This window comes from Struthio camelus, chromosome 6, assembly GCF_040807025.1.
Source record: "Struthio camelus isolate bStrCam1 chromosome 6, bStrCam1.hap1, whole genome shotgun sequence".
Classification (NCBI taxonomy): Eukaryota; Metazoa; Chordata; class Aves; order Struthioniformes; family Struthionidae; genus Struthio; species Struthio camelus.
The window spans coordinates 7,057,996-7,074,663 of NC_090947.1; the positions used below are offsets into that span (position 1 = coordinate 7,057,996).

General features: G+C 46.3%; 1 protein-coding gene across 14 annotated transcripts in view; it reads right to left on the bottom strand.

Moving 5' to 3' along the window:
• UNC80 (unc-80 homolog, NALCN channel complex subunit) overlaps positions 1 to 16,668 on the bottom strand; it is a 142,345-nt gene that overhangs the window by 16,141 nt on the left and 109,536 nt on the right. For 13 of the 14 annotated variants that reach the window (XM_009688661.2, XM_068947936.1, XM_068947935.1 and 10 more), the window contains 8 exons: positions 12,106 to 12,306; positions 9,563 to 9,686; positions 7,193 to 7,318; positions 5,217 to 5,340; positions 4,293 to 4,499; positions 2,521 to 2,705; positions 1,429 to 1,594; positions 350 to 529 (listed from right to left, as the gene is read on the bottom strand). In XM_009688661.2, coding sequence (XP_009686956.2) covers positions 350 to 529; positions 1,429 to 1,594; positions 2,521 to 2,705; positions 4,293 to 4,499; positions 5,217 to 5,340; positions 7,193 to 7,318; positions 9,563 to 9,686; positions 12,106 to 12,306 — 1,313 coding nt within the window. Of the gene's footprint in view, positions 1 to 349; positions 530 to 1,428; positions 1,595 to 2,520; positions 2,706 to 4,292; positions 4,500 to 5,216; positions 5,341 to 7,192; positions 7,319 to 9,562; positions 9,687 to 12,043; positions 12,307 to 16,668 lie in introns of those variants that run through there. The other variant, XR_011141803.1, reaches the window with a different exon arrangement.

Here is a 16,668-nt window from a genome sequence, read left to right on the forward strand (position 1 = left end):
GCCAGCCTACTCTCATAGTTAAGGTCAAAGAGAGGACTGGATAGCTAAATGCCTTGTCAGCACTGTGAGGATCGCAGGCCAGCCCAGCTCTCACCTGCTAAAATCTCTGTGCCCTTCCCTTTTCTCTACCCAGAAGAGTGGAGGGAAACTCTGTTCAGGAGCTCAGGAGGGAAGGAGGAGATATTATCACTCACTGTGATAATGTCTCACACCTATTTCCTAGCCTCATGCTCCCCCCCATGTGCCTTTTGTTCATACTGGTACAAGGACAGGATCAACTGCCTTCCCTTGCGGCATCAAGAAAACATCTTCAGTGTTGGGTGCTTAGCTCAAATCAGTAGCCACGTACTTTCTTCATCCTCCTCATCTGTGCGGCTCAGCGTGTCCTGCGAGGCCTGCTGGGAAGGCTCGCTGTCCTGCTCCCAGACTGTGCCAGTGCCTGTGTTGGAGCGGGACATGGTAGCAAGGCTCAGGCGGTAAGCAGACGTGGAGGTGCCCACAGTGCTGACAGATGTCTTCCCTTGGTAAGCTGCGCAAGAGTGGGAAAACCAAACCCAAGTCAGTGACGGCACTGGAAATAAATAACCAAACGTTCCAGCCATGTCGGGACACCTCATTCAGCCTGCACGGATGGGGCTGTGAGTGGGCAGGGAGGTGGTAAAACAGATACTCTCTCAACAGAGATTCACTTGATGCTGCACGAATATAGCTGCCCTGGCTCACCTAATCTCTCTGAAATCTCTGCTGCGGCTGTTTTTCTTACACCCTCTGGTTTTCTCCCTGAACCTTACTGTCACAATTTCCAGATCAGCTGCAGCATTTAGAAATAAAGCAAATTATTACCACGGAGAAAAGGCAATTTCTTCTCAACTTCTTCCCTATTTTTTTTCCCTTTCCTAAGAACAAAGCGCATAAAAATCTCTCCCGTGTGTAAGCCGTGGCTGCCCTCTCGTGGCTGCAAGGTAACTAGCACAGGAGAAAAGTGTCCCCTCTCGAAAGGAAACTGATGGAGAGTTCAGTGCGCTGCGGCCTCAGAGACGCTAAACTGGACCTCACTGGTTTGTAACAGTAAAGAAAAACAAAAGTAGACTTAGAGGAGGAAGGAGGAGACAAATCTGCTGCTGACAAACAGGCAGACATTTCTACAAGAGCAGCTTCAGGTTTACAGAGGTTTAGGTAATGGCTTTCCGCACTGTGTTGGGGGCCGGCTGCGACAGCGAGAGGCAGCTGCTGGGAGAGGTGCAGGAAAGGGCACAAGCCCTGGGCTGGGCACAGAAACTGATCCAGGCAGGGGCTGCTGGTGTGCAAGTGGATTATCCCATCCCCCTTCCAGACAGTGGGCAGGACTGCCTCAGAAGTCAACCTACATGCCCAGCCAGCCATCCAGACTGGGCTGATGGCTGCCGGCCTCTTCACTGGCCTGCTTACCAGACCCACTGTGCACTGCCTCCTTCAAGATCTTCAGCTCGTTATTGAATTCTGCAATGAGGGAGCTCTTGCAGAGAGGGCGTGGGATGAACCGTCTCTCCAGCTGGTCGGCAATGTGCTGTCTGGCAGTCAGCTCCTCGTGGTTCTCCGCCGGCTGGGCCAGCAGCTGAGAAAGGCATTAACAAAATTGGGACATGTTAGCACTGCAACAAAACGATACCCAGTGAGCTGGGACTAGTCTCCAGAGCAGTGCGAGCCTGCAGCCAGCAGACTGTCCTCCTTGTAGGCATGGGGTTTTGACTGTAACTATGAGAGGTTTTTCCACCTGTCTTTCAGGGACAATCTTATATTTAACTGAACTGAACTATATCAAAACCTCACTGACGCTAGTATACAGGGACCAGGGCTTCCTTGCACTAAGCTGTACCCTCACGTGAGAGAGAGTTCCTGCCTCCTAGATGATTCAGTCTGTCCAAGTGGTGAGACACTGGGCTACGACAAAATAATCAGGTGGAGTGGCACATGGTAAGCAGGGAAGAGCCAAGATTAGCTTAAGCCCTTGCAGCCTGAGCCTAGCAGCTGTCTGTCTATCCACAAGAGTCCTGTCAGAACCTACATCTGAGAGACGTAAAGTGGAGAGGTGCTTCCTGGCTGTTAGCTGTATTGCCCAACTCTGTTCAGAAGAGCTTTTCTTGAAGCTTTCTGCTAATCACACCAACTTCCTCCTAGGTTCAGAGCATCCACAATACATCCAAGTGCTTTGATCGTCTTTGTTGCAAAACTAAGTCAACGTGGAAGAGCTCTTGGTCGAGCCTGGTAGCACTTTCCCAACCAGGGGAGCTAAGCCTGGTCTACAACTTCGTGGGTCAGAGCTTCTCTATGATTGGTGTACTCTACTGATGTCTAGGATAAAACTTTGTGATTGTTTTCAAAGCGTTCAGAGGCCTAGTAGCACATCCAGACTTCTGAAAAGTCACTCCCTACATAAACACCCAGTTCTTCCAGGAGTGGTGTTGCCTCTGTTCGCAGCAGGGGAATAAAGGATATCTTGCCTTCAGGGAGTGACCTAGCAGGAGCCAAAGCAACTGTTACCTTGCACTGGATGAAGGGTCGAAGGAGCACAAAGATAGGGATCCGTGTTCGCACGATAAAGTCGAGGAAATCCCACAGGGCTAGCCCTCCCACCTTCCGCAGTGCCATCTCTTTGACTTGCAGACTCAGCCAGTACCACTGGCTGTCCAGCTGGCGTTCAAAGCAAACAAGGATCACCTTCAGGGCTACAGGGGAACACACACCAGCAAACGGCAGTCAGAGATGCTACCAGCGTCCTTTACAAGCATTGGGGGGAGCATGGGGGGCCACAGTGGGAAGGAAACTACACAGGCATGCAGGCATGCAGGCATGTGCACACGCACATGCACCTACACACACACACCCCTCAAAGTCACAAGTGTCTTTCCTATTAGTCTCCAACTGCTGCAGGGCAGGAGGGTAGCCTTGTTATAGCAAAGACCTCAGGATCAGGGCCTTTGAGTCCCATTTCCAGGTTTACTTGTGAGTTACTAGAAATGTTCCTACTTCACGCCTAAGTTCCTCTGTATTTTCTTGCTCCAGCTTCCCCTTTTCCTCCCTGCAGAGTTTTTCTAAAGCAATTCTTTTGCTCCCCTAGAATTCAGATCTGAAACCAGCTCGGGGTGTGAATACAGTCCTGTCTGTTCAGCCAACCTCAGAAATCTAGATCAAGCATATCCACACCAAGAGCCACCCTGTGAGCACCACAACCTTCAGGTTGTTTATGGGGTAACGAAAAGAATCTTTCTGGTAGTACAACTGCATGAGTCACAGACAAACTGTAATCTAAACAAAAACACAGTCCAGTGAGTCAAGGGCCATAATTCACAAGAGCACTGCACTACAAAAGGGGATGAACAAAGATGAGGCTCAAAACGATGCCGTATATTAAAGTGCGCTGTGACCGACAGGCAGCTTACAGGAGAGAGAAGGAATATCCCTGCTTCCTTGCTCCCCTGCTTTGGGCCTTGGAACAAATAGCAAGCCAGGGAACAGCTGGGAGAATGATTGACTCCATCCTTCTTGACGGGCTGGCCAAGACAGCTCAGCCATCACACATCTGTGTGCAGGTTTTTTGGGGCAGGGGTGGAGGGACAAACCAGTAGGGAATTGTCATTTTTCATCTGCGATAGCCCATACCTCAGATACAGGTTATCAAAAGCCTAAATATAAGTCTTTGGGCAAGTGCTCTCACAAAATCAGGGAAGCAGGGAAGCTGCTTGGAGAAGTGAGAGCTTTGAGACAAAACTTTCTCCATATTCCTTGATAACCTGCACTGCTGCCGAGTCTCTGATTTGATTATTTTTTCCTTTCCTTGCACCTGTAGGCCATATGTGAGAAAATATAGCACTACCTTGCAGCAGCATACAGACAGAAGGATTACCAGTCAGTAAGGACCGTGTACGCACAAGGCCCGCAGGGAGACTACATCACACTTCACCCTGGCTAGCTAAGGGGCATTGAAGCTGTGACATTAGGGGCCGGTGGGCAGGCTGACTTGCCTTTTGTGCCTTCACTGTGATACCCTGGCACTGTGAAAACTGAGCAACTTCTACTTCTGCTGTAACCTCCTCCAGCTGCAGTGCAGACACCACTCACATTGCAACACTTCCCGGAGTTACTCCCAGCTTCCTGCTCTGGCCTGTCCCCCTTGCTCAGCACAAGACATAAAGCATGCCTAAAGAGCTCATTTGGCTCCTGCCTGGGATGGTTTTCTTTGGTACTATCTACAGTCTTGAATGCTTCATTTTATCCCTGTCCCTTCGCAGGGGTGAGCAGAAGCCATCACTCACCCAGGTAGGCAGCCTGGCTGGTGGACTCTGCAAGCCCTTCCCGCCGCAGGTCCTTCCCCGCATCCCCTGGGGTGGAGCAATGGGCAGGGGAGCTCTCGAGCATAAAGTTCTTGCTGCGGGAAGTGCTGATGATGCGAGGTGGCAGGAGGATATTGATAACAGTCTGGAGCAGCAGCAGGACCTCAGGCTGCTCCAGCCAGGGGCTGTCTGAGATGCAGTGGGAGGGGAGAGAGAGAGAAAGATCAGGCCACATCCCAAAGACACCCAAAAGACCCTGTTCAGTTCCAAAACGTGGTGCAACCTCAACGTCCCCGAAAGCCAAAATTAGTCCCCCACACCTTGTTATGCTTCTTCTCCTCCTGCAAGCAAAGGCAAAGTTTATTTTAACATCAACACACACACACACACACACAAACACAGAGCTATACAGCACAGAGAAATGTCCTGCTCAGTTATCTCGTGATCTCATTTCCTTTTGGCCTCCCCCTCTCCCTCTACTCTTTGCTTTCATTAACAGTGATCACCCTCTATAGAAGAGAGCAAGAAGCAGGATTTGTGCTGCACAAGTAGCATGGATTGGGCAGGGTGCAAGCCACAGGGGCACACAATTTCTGTGACGTCTGCTCCCCTCTCTGGCTTCTGTTACAAAAGATTTGTCTTGCCTTGCACTCCTCTTTCAACAGGAGGAGCACATCTGTGAAAGACCTGACTCCAGAACGATGGCACAGCTGAAACAAACAGGCGAAACGACAACAACTGCTCCCAATGGGGCTTTTTTGAGTCTCAGACCCAACAGGCACTTTAGCTGACACACTGCCAGTGACAGGAAACCAAACAAAAAAAAGTCAACAGAGAGCAGGCAAAGTGCAAACATTGCTTGTCAGAAAAAGAGGAGAAATATTCTTTTTGTTAAATTAATCAGACCTTTGCTTCCAGATCCTACTGTGAGCACAAATGGAATCAGTAGGTTTAAAAGCATTCCTTCCCTTCTTTCCTGATTGGTGAATGGGGAGACGACATGGCTTAGGGGGAAATCTTCTTTCAAAGCCTGTGCAGTAATAATAAGAAAGGATTAAATGATTTCATCAGCAGATCACGCACACAAGTTCCTGCAGGGAACGATGACCCCCAGGCACCCTGTTTACGCAGTGCAACACAAGGAGTGATGACCTGATTGAATTAGAAGCCCTAAGACCGCTCAGTCAGGAGTAAGGAATTCATGGGGTAACATAAGCATCACCTGCTCTTGTCATAGCCACGAGATAAGACACCCAGATTCCTAACTGATAGACATCATTAACAAAAACCAGATGTTTCCCACAGGAGTCAGCTAGATTTTAATCCCAATTCTCTGCACTGCTGTGAATGAGATCAGGCCCAGAATACAGGAAATAAAAAAATGAACAGAGGGAGTTACACAAATGATATAATCTAAATATTCTGCTGTCTGAACATGGAGGTTATTCCTGAACCCTGTCTTACCTTACACTGCCCTATCATCAGACCTAACACAAAGAACGAAAAAATAAATAAAATGCACATACACTTCTTGAAACTTACACAAACCTAAATCATAATGTCTTTCATCTTCTTCTTTAGTGATGGCAACACCAGTGACTGTCTGTAGAACATCTGCAGATTTACAGCTTTTCCCAATTGCTATAGACTTAGCTGTGAAACGAAACTGAACCTTACAGTCCCTCAAGCTTGCACACCTAGACTGAGAAATTCCAGATGTTTTCTGATGGGGTGTTAAGCACTTCTGTTTCATATCCTGCTGGAAGTATTAGGAATATGGTTTCTCAGGTGTTTTTCTGACATGTTTAGTTTTCCTCCCATTTAAAACCCATGAAAAGAATGGGCGAACAGGGAGCAGAGGATAAAAAAAGTGAAAATCCCCAATATTGTTAAAAAAGTGATTAATTTGGTGTTTGCTTTTACAAAAGAGCAAAGACCTGAAAGAAGGTGATGATTTTGTTTAAAGAACCATTAGCTCAGAGCTGGAAGAAATATGTGCTATTTCTGTATCAGTCAGTGCCAAAAAATCCTTTTCTGTCTCATGCTCAGAGGGATAGCACTGTGTTTTGATCCCTTGGCCTACAAGCCTTCTTTCCCGAGCTGCCCTACAGCTCAGAAACACCTGCTGAAGAATCCAACTGGATGTGCTGAGGCATGTTTAAAAACTCAAGTTGGAGCTGGACTAGGAAATCTGTCCCTGCATTCTGCCCCACCGTAGTCTCCATTCTGTCTGATTTTAGGCCAATGTGGAGAGTAAGGGTTACAGAGGCAGAAAGAGTCTATATAGTCACGGCACTGCTATGAGAAAGGAATAGTGATGAAATTCTCCAAAAAGTCCAGGATGGTTTGTTATTCTGGACAACAAGGATGCTACTGAGCCAGCAGCTGAAAAGCCACATTGCCCTGCCTCTTGGCGCCTGCACACAGTTTGTGTGACCAGCCCAGGTAAGAGCAGACAAGCACAAACTCCACTCTTGGTTATGCACATGCACCCACAGGAAAAGAGGTAGGGTTGCATGGGCATGACCCAGGCCAGGGCCTGTCTCCAGTCGCAGGAGACTTAGGCGAGCCCTTTAGATGCTGTGAAGAATCCTAATGTTCTTGTCAGAGCCTGAGATAGCATCAATCAGCCGAACTCCCTGCACTTCAGCGGCAGTGTTAAGCTGATGGATGCTTGCTGTGGACGCGGCTCCAACAGGTGAATTCTGAGCTCAGTTCAAGTCTTCACAAATATGGGAGAATTTACATGCTGCTTCTCTTTGATTTTGGTGCATGTTCCACAGTTTTTGCCCAGCTTTTGCAGGAAAAAAAAAGAGCACCGAGGAGTTGGTGTCTCAACTAGAAGCTAAAACAGGCCTGGCCACAGGCCAGGGCAGACACACCTGTATCTGCAATGCTACAAGCCGGACAACAGCTGTGCTGAAGGGCAGAGGTGGCGAGAGATAAGGGCTGAGATGAAGAAGGGGTAATCCGTCAGCCACACTGGAGGGTCCTACCACTCCCATCACCTGCAATACAAACAGAGCACATCACCATAACTGACTACTTACAGTTTCATCCATGCCATATCCTCCAACATGATGTGAAATGGAGGGGCTTTCCACTGAGCGCCAGGTTGGGGTGGCTCTAGGAGAACCAGCCCCACCCCGGCGGACCTTGCGGGAGCCAGGGCCAGTTAGGAGAAGGAGTACTAGCAGGCAAAGGGAAGGGAGGAGAGGAAAACAGCAAGGGTGGGAGGAGTGCACAGGTAACCTGGTACATTTATAAATGTACCCAGTACCAGCCCTGAATGACCAGCACTGGACTGGCGGAACGCTTAAGAGTTGGAGGATACGTCATGAAACGACTGTAACAAATAAAAATATGTCATCAAAGCAAAAAGTCTGCATTGAAACTGGGCATCTTTTCCCTTCTCTTGCTGATCTACCGGAAAAACAATGTCCTAAGTCTGACCTAAGCTGGGTTTTGTACAATGTTCAGATTCCTCTCAAACACAGTCTGTTTTCAGGGACTCTGCGCGATTCATCTCACCTGACTCCAGATGTCTAAAATACAGTCACCTGCACAGGAACTGGTTGTCTGGAATCTCATGAAAAGTCAGCACAAGAAAACAGCACTTCTAGGGGAGAGTTATTTGACCTGTTTTGGATGTTCCCCTCAAGAGGAAATTAAATCACAGCCCTGCATCTGCCTGCTTCTCTTCATAATGACTAGACCGATCTAGACAATGGGAACAAGGAGAGACTACATGGCAGACCCCTAAACTTTGGCAAGACGAATGCACTCTATTTCTCCAAATTCAGCCTGGGAAGAAGATCAATAATTAGTTTTCTGCTAGAAAACCGAAGGACAATTTAGGAGGGGAGGAGGCATAGCTCTTCCTGTATTCCACCATGGATTATCATTTATATGTTTCCCCACCTTCCCGGCTGTTCTCTTTTTGGTCATGCTGCAACTGCAACTACACATGCTGCAACTGGTCTACACGTGAACATTAGCATGCAGTCAGGGGCTCTTCCACAGCTCACAGTTTTGGCAGCTAAAGATGAAACACAACTTAATAATAAGAGTACATCTTCCTCTGGTAGCTATCCCTTGCTGTCCCCAGCCAGCTGAATGTAAGCACTATGACTGCACTTCAGCACTGCAGTGCTTCTTGCTTTTTTTTAAGTGTGCTCCGGCTGATTCTCAATGAGCTTACTCTGTAAAAACCAACCCCACGTAGCCTGAGGGCCTAGATTTGCAGTGCCTCCCAGTAGCCACCTCTGCTTAAACAAGAAAGAAGTCTCATGAATTCTGGCAGCTTGGAGCTTCTCTGCCCTTGCAGCTGAGTCCTGTACAGGCTTGAAGAACAGAAGGCTGACAAACACCAGTACTGCACCTAAATTGATAATCATTGTTTTCAGAACTCCTCAGAGCAATGGTGAACCTGACAGGTTTTCTGTTACTGCTAAAAAAAAGTTCCAACGTTTGCATTCCAAAAATAAAAGATTATTAAATCCACTACAACAAAAATGCCCCTTTTATTTATATTTTTCCACACAGAACATAAGCATGAATGTTTGTATAAATGGTTGTAGTTCCACTGATTTCAAAATGAGGGTTTGCCTCCAGCGTAACAGCTGTAGAAACACTACAGTCCACCACTGAACGACCAGACAGGCAAGGCAGGCTCAATCTATATCATCTCTCTGGTGTAACACACTTCGGGTATAAATTCTGCTGACTAAGAGTGGGATCTGAACATTGTACACTGCAAACCTGCACTAGATCAAGCCAGGGACATTGCAAACAGTGGGGTGAATCCACCCACATAAACCCTTCTAACTAGCCAGCACCTGAGGGCCTCTGACAGAGCCATCAGGTTCCTTCCCCACTGGAGACGGTAGGTATCCCCAGTGCCACCCTCGCCCCCATCTCTACCAGGTGTGTGCAGTCTCCTCCACCCCACTCTCCAACTTGCAGCCCTCAACTCTCAGCTCAAGGTGGCAAAGGTGGATCTTCAAAGTGGTGCGTGGGAAGTAACGGAAATAAATGGCTTGACCGTGGCTACTGGTCGCTGTATCTCCCCATGCACCACTTCAAAAATGAACCTTGCTATCTCTAGTGTCACTTGCGAAGTCCCCTTGCAAGGGGTAAAGGGGACAGGTAAAATGACAGGAATGGGAATGAACTGTCATCTTCAGTCCAGAGAAGTCAACAGCAGACTGAGGTTTAGCAAAGGTTCACAGGGTTGCTGCTTGGCTACTCACCAGATTGACACACACATTGATCAGAGACCTAAGGTGAGGCAGGAAGGATATGATTGGCTGCCTCTGAAGAGTCAAACAAACCCCTTCAATCAAATTGCTGGCAGGCTCCCACTCAACCTGGCGCCTGGAATACAACAGTAGGTGCCGTTAGCCGGTGGCCTCCTGCCCCCCACCAGACACTCGCAAACACGGCAACTGACATACAGTGACGCCCACAAAGGAAACGTTTCAGACAGCAACGATGTCCAAGACGAGCACAAAGTGCGTCACAGAGAAAGGATGTTACCCGCGCAGCTCAGAAAAGCACGGAGCACGCTGGGCGTTCGAGAGACCAAAAACATAGCAGAGGTGCTCCTGTCCCTCTGCATTAGGGAAACAAAAACCCTCACAACAGCAATGGCGGATGGGCTATGTTTCACTGCCTGACTCCTTCCCTGGTAGACGGTAAATTAAAGGGAGCCACCAGACAGCTGTCTCAGATCTGCCTATGTGCTGTGCCATACTCCTGACAGAGAACAATTTCTCAGTTTTTTCTGGCTTGTGGATGTCCTCATCCATTCAGCCTGGAGACAGCAAACCCTATCAGCTGTGACTATCCTCTGCAAGCTACTTTGCAGTCTAGTCCACTCTGCCAGAGCGACTGCCAGACAGTCTGCCCTGAATTTAAACTGGCCAAATAGTACTCAGTCTTCACCTCCCTTGCCCCATGCAAGAGAGTTTATTCATTCCCTACCAGCACTAAAGCCCTTCTTTTCCGGATACTTTATTCTCTGATTTTTTTTTTTTATGCTGAACAGCCTTTAGGGCTCATGACAGATGCTGAATTGAGTCCTTCCTAACCACAAGCAGACACAACATAGGTAACATCAAAGTGGTTCCCAACCTTCATCTTAGGGGACTGACTCTTTGGAGGAGCACAGGTGTCAAGCCAACATCTGACTTTGCACTAGTCAGGAGAGAAGGACAAGGCTAGCATAACTTTAAATCAGAGAGCTCAAGGCTTAATGACACGCATAGTCAAGCTCTTCAGCACGCTTCTTAGAGGCACAGGGAGGATCAACTGTTCACTGTTTAAGTTCTTATGCATGCAAACGCACATCTCATCTTTCAGCATCTGCTGTTCGCAAACCTACTCCAGAACAGCACATATTCGCTCTTATGCAAGAGCATAAGATCTGACTCCGATCTGATACTGGTTTTGGAGCTGCGCACCCACACGAGGCAGCACGTAAGGTACTAATGTGAGTACCTCACTGGGCTGCTGCTGAGTTCTGCCACCCAGCCTAGTCTCTAAGAGGCATCATGGCCCAATCATGCTTAAAGCAAATTGCTGTATTTGGATCAGTAGCTCTGCTGTCTCCCTCCTTGTGTGTACGGAAGAGCAGTCTCAGCCAGGCAGAGGCGCAGGCACAGCTACAGAGAGGATATGACGGGAATTCAAATTTATGAACGTTCTTCCAACTTACACGAAGAGGAAAGATCTTCAGGAACTGGAAGAACCCTGAGCTGTCCTTTCGAGGCCGAGAGAAAGAAAGAATGAGCAAGAAGCAGACAAGATATGGCAAGGAATCAAACCAGCAAGAAGGGAAAGCATAAAAATTTCCCCCTCTAAATTCCCTACAAGGACAGGAGTTTCTTAAAGGAGACAAAAGGAATGCAGCAGGTAGGCATGCCAGAAAGAAGAGGTCATCTCCCTATTATTTGCTCCATCTTAGTTCGGTACATGATTCCCACTGAGACCTAAAGTTTTGTGTCCAAGTCCCAAATTCTGACGTTCTCCAGCATCATTTGGCTTCTCAGCTCAGACTACCAACAAGGTGACTGATTCAAGCAGCTTTTCGAGTGAGAGCATCTGTCCATGATGGGTGACCAAGACCAATGACTCTTTTCACTCAGATCACTGGAAAAATCAGCAGCATTGGGAGATTTTACACTACCGAGACTGGATTTGTATCACTGCCTCCAAGGTGGAAAAGCTCCATAGCGAATATTTGTTGGAGTCACCTAAGCCTGTGCCATACCATGACACTACTTTATGATGCACTAGTTTTCACCGACCACTGGCTAGATGCAATTGCTACAGTTCTGCTCCCTTTATGAAGGAGCAATCTAAAGCTACTACATAGTTCCAGACTATTCTTATGTTCACAGAGAAAATAACACTATTTTCATAAGAAGCTATTCCAGAAATACTGCAGTTTAACTTTCCATTAAAAAATAAAATTAATTTCCTCAACTTATAACCAAAATAAATAAAGAGGGTGGAGACATGGTGTAAATCTAAAGACTTATTTCAGAGAAAAGAGAAAAAATGAGATTTCTGCAAGTTCTCAATAATCATGCATTTCTTCTCTTGCTACCAGAAGACACCACAATGAAAAATGTCAACATAAATGCACACTAACAGTAAAAAAAAAAATTGTTCATTTTCTGATATGCTGTAAAGATTCAGTACATGACGGTTTCAGTAAAAAGACATACCCATATTTCAAGGCTTGCAACATCAGAAACGGACCCCAGAGGTTTCCATTATACCTGCTCACCTCAAAGTAGGCATCTTGTGAATTTTATTGAACATACGATCCAATCTCTTTAAGATGAGGATAAGGGCAGGTCTCACCGCCTCAGCTGTCCAGTCAGTGATGGGCAGCATCTCCATGATGTAGCGCCGGAGACCTCGGCTCTCCATTGTCTGCGTGTCATAAGGTGCCAATTTCAGAAGGGAATGCGCGATTTCTGCCAACCTAAAACCAGGGTTTGTTAAAAGGGAAATCTAATACTGTGCAACTTGCTTTTCTCCACATATGCCAATCAACTAACAGGCAAACCATCACAAGCTTAGTAACAAAAGAATGCAAGAGTCAAATATGTTGCTATTTAAATCCTCAGACCCAACAGCCACAATTCTGGGCCCATTCTTTTGCTGGGAACATTGTTCGTATTTATATACGTATGAATCATCTAAGGAATATATCAGCCTGTGTATTTTTGTGTTGACATTAAACGCATCAAAAGAAGTCACTGATTTGTGTTGCAAAAACCAAGGTACCTGGGCTGTTAAGTTAGATTACAACATTGACAGCACCTGTGAAATAATCATCATCTATATGTCAACTGATGAGTAATTGTTTTTGGTTTCATGCTTGTTTTTCAGTGTCACCAGTTTAAGAGGTTTCACTGTGCAATTTTCAGGTGTTAAATTTTAAAAATAATGTGCCATCCCACAACTTTACACAACATGTACTGTGTATGATGGCTTATCCCCAAAGTTTCAGTTTGTTTCTCCTAACACCTCCAGAGATTGTGTTGCTGTTGCTCCTTCTAACCTTCTGAGATGGCCTTGCCAACAGCGTTTTCTACGTTGACTGTGAAATACCATGGCAACATTTAATTTATATTCGCAGTTTGACAAATAGCTGCTCAAATACTTGTAGATTTGCTATAGACAAAGATAAGTCATCTAACCACATCACATCTACTAATAAAGGGGAGAGAAACCTGCATGCTCCCTGAAACCTCAATAGAATCACAGAATGGCTGAGGTTGGAAGGGACCTCTGGAGATCATCTAGTCCAACCTCCCTGCTCCAGCAGGGTCACCTAGAGCACATTGCACAGGATCGCATCCAGATGGGTTTTGAATATCTCCAGAGAAGGAGACTCCGCAACCTCTCTGGGCAACCTGTGCCAGTGTTCAGTCACCCTCAGAGTAAGGAAGCTTTTCCTCAGGTTCAGACAGAACTTCCTGTGTTTCAGGTTGTGCCTGTTGCCTCTTGTCCTGTTGCTGGGCACCGCTGAGAAGAGTCTGGCCCCATCCTGTTAACGCTCTCCCTTCAGATGTTTGCACACGTTGATGAGATCGCCTCTCAGTCTTCTCTTCTCCAGGCTGACCAGGCCCAGCTCTCGCAGCCTTTCTTCAGAGGAGAGATGCTCCAGTCCCCTCATCATCTTCGTAGCCCTCCGCTGGACTCTCTCCAGGAGTGCCATGTTTCTCTTGGACTGGGGAGCCCAGAACTGGACACAGTACTCCAGGTGAGGCCTCCCCAGGGCTGAGTAGAGGGACAGGATCACCTCCCTCCACCTGCTGGCAACTCTTCCTAAGGCACCCCAGGATCCCATTGGCCTTCTTGGCCACAAGGGCACATTGCTGCCTCCTGCTTATCTTGTTGTCCACCAGCACTCCCAGGTCCTTCTCGGCAGAGCTGCTTTCCAGCAGGTCAGCCCCCAGCCTGTATTGCTGCATGAGGTTATTCCTCCCCAGGGGCAGGACCCTGCACTTGCCTTTGTTGAACTTCAGGAGGTTCCTCTCCGCCCACCTCTCCAGCCTGTCCAGGTCCCTCTGAATGGCAGCACAGTCTTCTGGTGTGTCAGCCACTCCTCCCAGTTTAGTATCATCAGCAAACTTGCTGAGGGTGCACTCTGTGCCTTCATCCAGGTCATCAATGAATACATTGAACAAGACTGGACCCAGGACTGACCCCTGGGGGACACCACTAGCTACAGGCCTCCAACTAGACTGCACCACTGACCACAACCCTCTGAGCTCCGCCATTCAGCCGGTTCTCAATCCACCTCACCGTCCACTCATCCAACCCACACTTCCTGAGCTTACCTAGCAGGATGTGATGGGAGAAAGTGTCAAAAGCCTTGCTGAAGTCAAGGCAGACAACATCCACTGCTCTCCCCTCATCTACCCAGCCAGCCATTCCATCATAGAAGGCTATCAGGTTGGTCAAGTATGATTTAAAAAAAAAAAAAAACACACGAGAGAGAGTGAGAGTGAGAGAGAGAGAGAGAGAGAGAGAGAGAAGAGACGTCATGCTAAATATCACTGGCTTCTTTTTAGGTGTGTAAAGATCTATCAAATGAGCTCCTCGCAATATTTCAATGGAGCAATTTCTACTGTTCCAATAACAGTAGAATCCGTGCTGACTACTCCTGATCACCTTCTTGTCCTCCACATGCTTAGAGATGACCTCCAGGAGGAGTTGTTCCATCACCTTTCCAGGGATGGAGGTGAGGCTGACAGGCCCGTAGTTTCCTGGGTCTTGAAACAGGACTCCAGTAGCAGTTGTAGGCCTTGTGTTCCTTGTCTTTTGACAAAGTCAAAATAGACTTTGTAGTGGACAATTGTGGAATAATTCATACTGTGAGTGCTTCCTTTGAAAGGTCTTCACTTAATACAACATACAGTCATCCTCTTTAAAATCTGTCTAGCAATATCAAAGGCAATGAGTTGCTCAGGTTAATGAAAAATGGAATAAAAGTGTTTCTTTATCTAGTATTTCTTTACTCTTAATTTTTACAACTACATTGTCCTACTGTGGAATATGTCTGTTTCCTTAAACGCTATAAAATTTAAATTATCATACAGTTATGCTTCTTTCTGGCAGTACAATATCAGTGGTATATAATGGTTTATGAAAACTTTCTTATGCATTATAATGTGTGAGACCCATTTCATCAGACTTGGGATGTCAATCTTCCAGCTCTTTTCATGCAGAAAAAAGCAACCTAGGAAATTCTTCCTAAACTCTTCCTAAAACACTGAGATAAACTGCCCATTGGATGTGCATCTCTCTGTTCACTGGATCGAAAGAGATCTTTATGACTTGTTTAGAATAAACATTTAACTTTTACATGGCTAAAATTAGATGAGATGAATCCCATATGAAATGTATAATGTATTATGTTGTCTTCTGAAGTCTCTGAATTGGCATCTGTCAGCCTCCCAAGACCATGAATGTCACATCACATTCTGTTAAATCTGCTCTCTACTTAGAAAAGGTTCTTTCCTACAGAGGCTACATCTTGTCAGTTATTTCACTGATACTTTTGAAATGAGTTCCTATAGGAATCAGGATGATGTTCCATTTTATTTAGTGCTAACTATGATAAAGCAATCCTGGTTCCAAGCACAATAAAATAGTCATTTCCAGCACTTTCCAGGAGACATAAGAGAATCAGAACACAATGCGTTATCTTCTGCAAATCAAAACCCTTAGTTTTACTGCTGTAACTTTTGACCATGAAACTTCTTCTGCCTTGAAAAGAATGCAGAAATAGTTACCAGCTATTAGGTGCTGTTACTCTATTTTACTAGAACCTGCTCACAGGAAAGTGTCTTTCCAGATACATACCAGTAACGCCTTCTGTACAGCTGGATTAAAGTTATCTTAAGAGAGGAACACAAACTTGTTTAAGAGCAATTAAGTTCAATAACTCCAAAATATAAAAATACACAGAAATGAAGTTCCCACATTTCTATGAAACAGCAGATACTTCTAAGGAGCACACACAGAGCATTCTAATGTTGCTTGCAAATGTAAGACCAGGATAGTAACGTAATACAGAAGAAAAATAGTAAGCCCCTTACTTTACTGCACTAAATAAAGTAAGTTCATCCATTAGATACATATTCCTGGCTCCCACTGAAATCATTACAAAACACACGTCAAATCAGAATATACTCTGTTCAGAGGGTCTCACCTTTGCTCTCTAATAACATTTAAGATCTCCTCTCAGACTCCTAGTGCTAAAAGTCATAGAGTTTTGTAATGCAGCCAAACAGATGTATTCATTTCTGAGGCTTGCGTCCCTGGGAAAATACGAAGGTGGTGCTGGGAAAGCACCTATGTCCATCAGATTTTCAACCAGTTCCAAGCACTATATAAAAATGATATGCAGGTGTGGTAACAGACATCTCTTGTTTGAAATTACTTTCTAAACTATTAAACATTTGGGGGGGGGGAGGGGACCAAAATTCAGCACATGTGCAAGCAGCCAACCAATCAAAAAACTCCTCTAAACTCTCCAGAGAATTTGGGTCATTTGTTAAACAAGACCTAAACTAACATCAAACACAATTTGGTGTTCTACACAGATAGCCTGAATCCAAAGACCTTGAACTGTGACAGAATCTGCCAGCTAAGGGGCTTTGTCATTTTTCTGCAGAGCGCCAGAGCACGTGTATAAAAGGTAGAAGAGCTTTCTGAGGGTTTTTCATGGTCCAGGGGGCAGGAACAGAGCCAGTTCAGTGCACTGCTAACATCTGTCACCCTTCAGCTGCCTTCACAGAGCATTCCCAGGGGAAACCGTGTAGAGCTT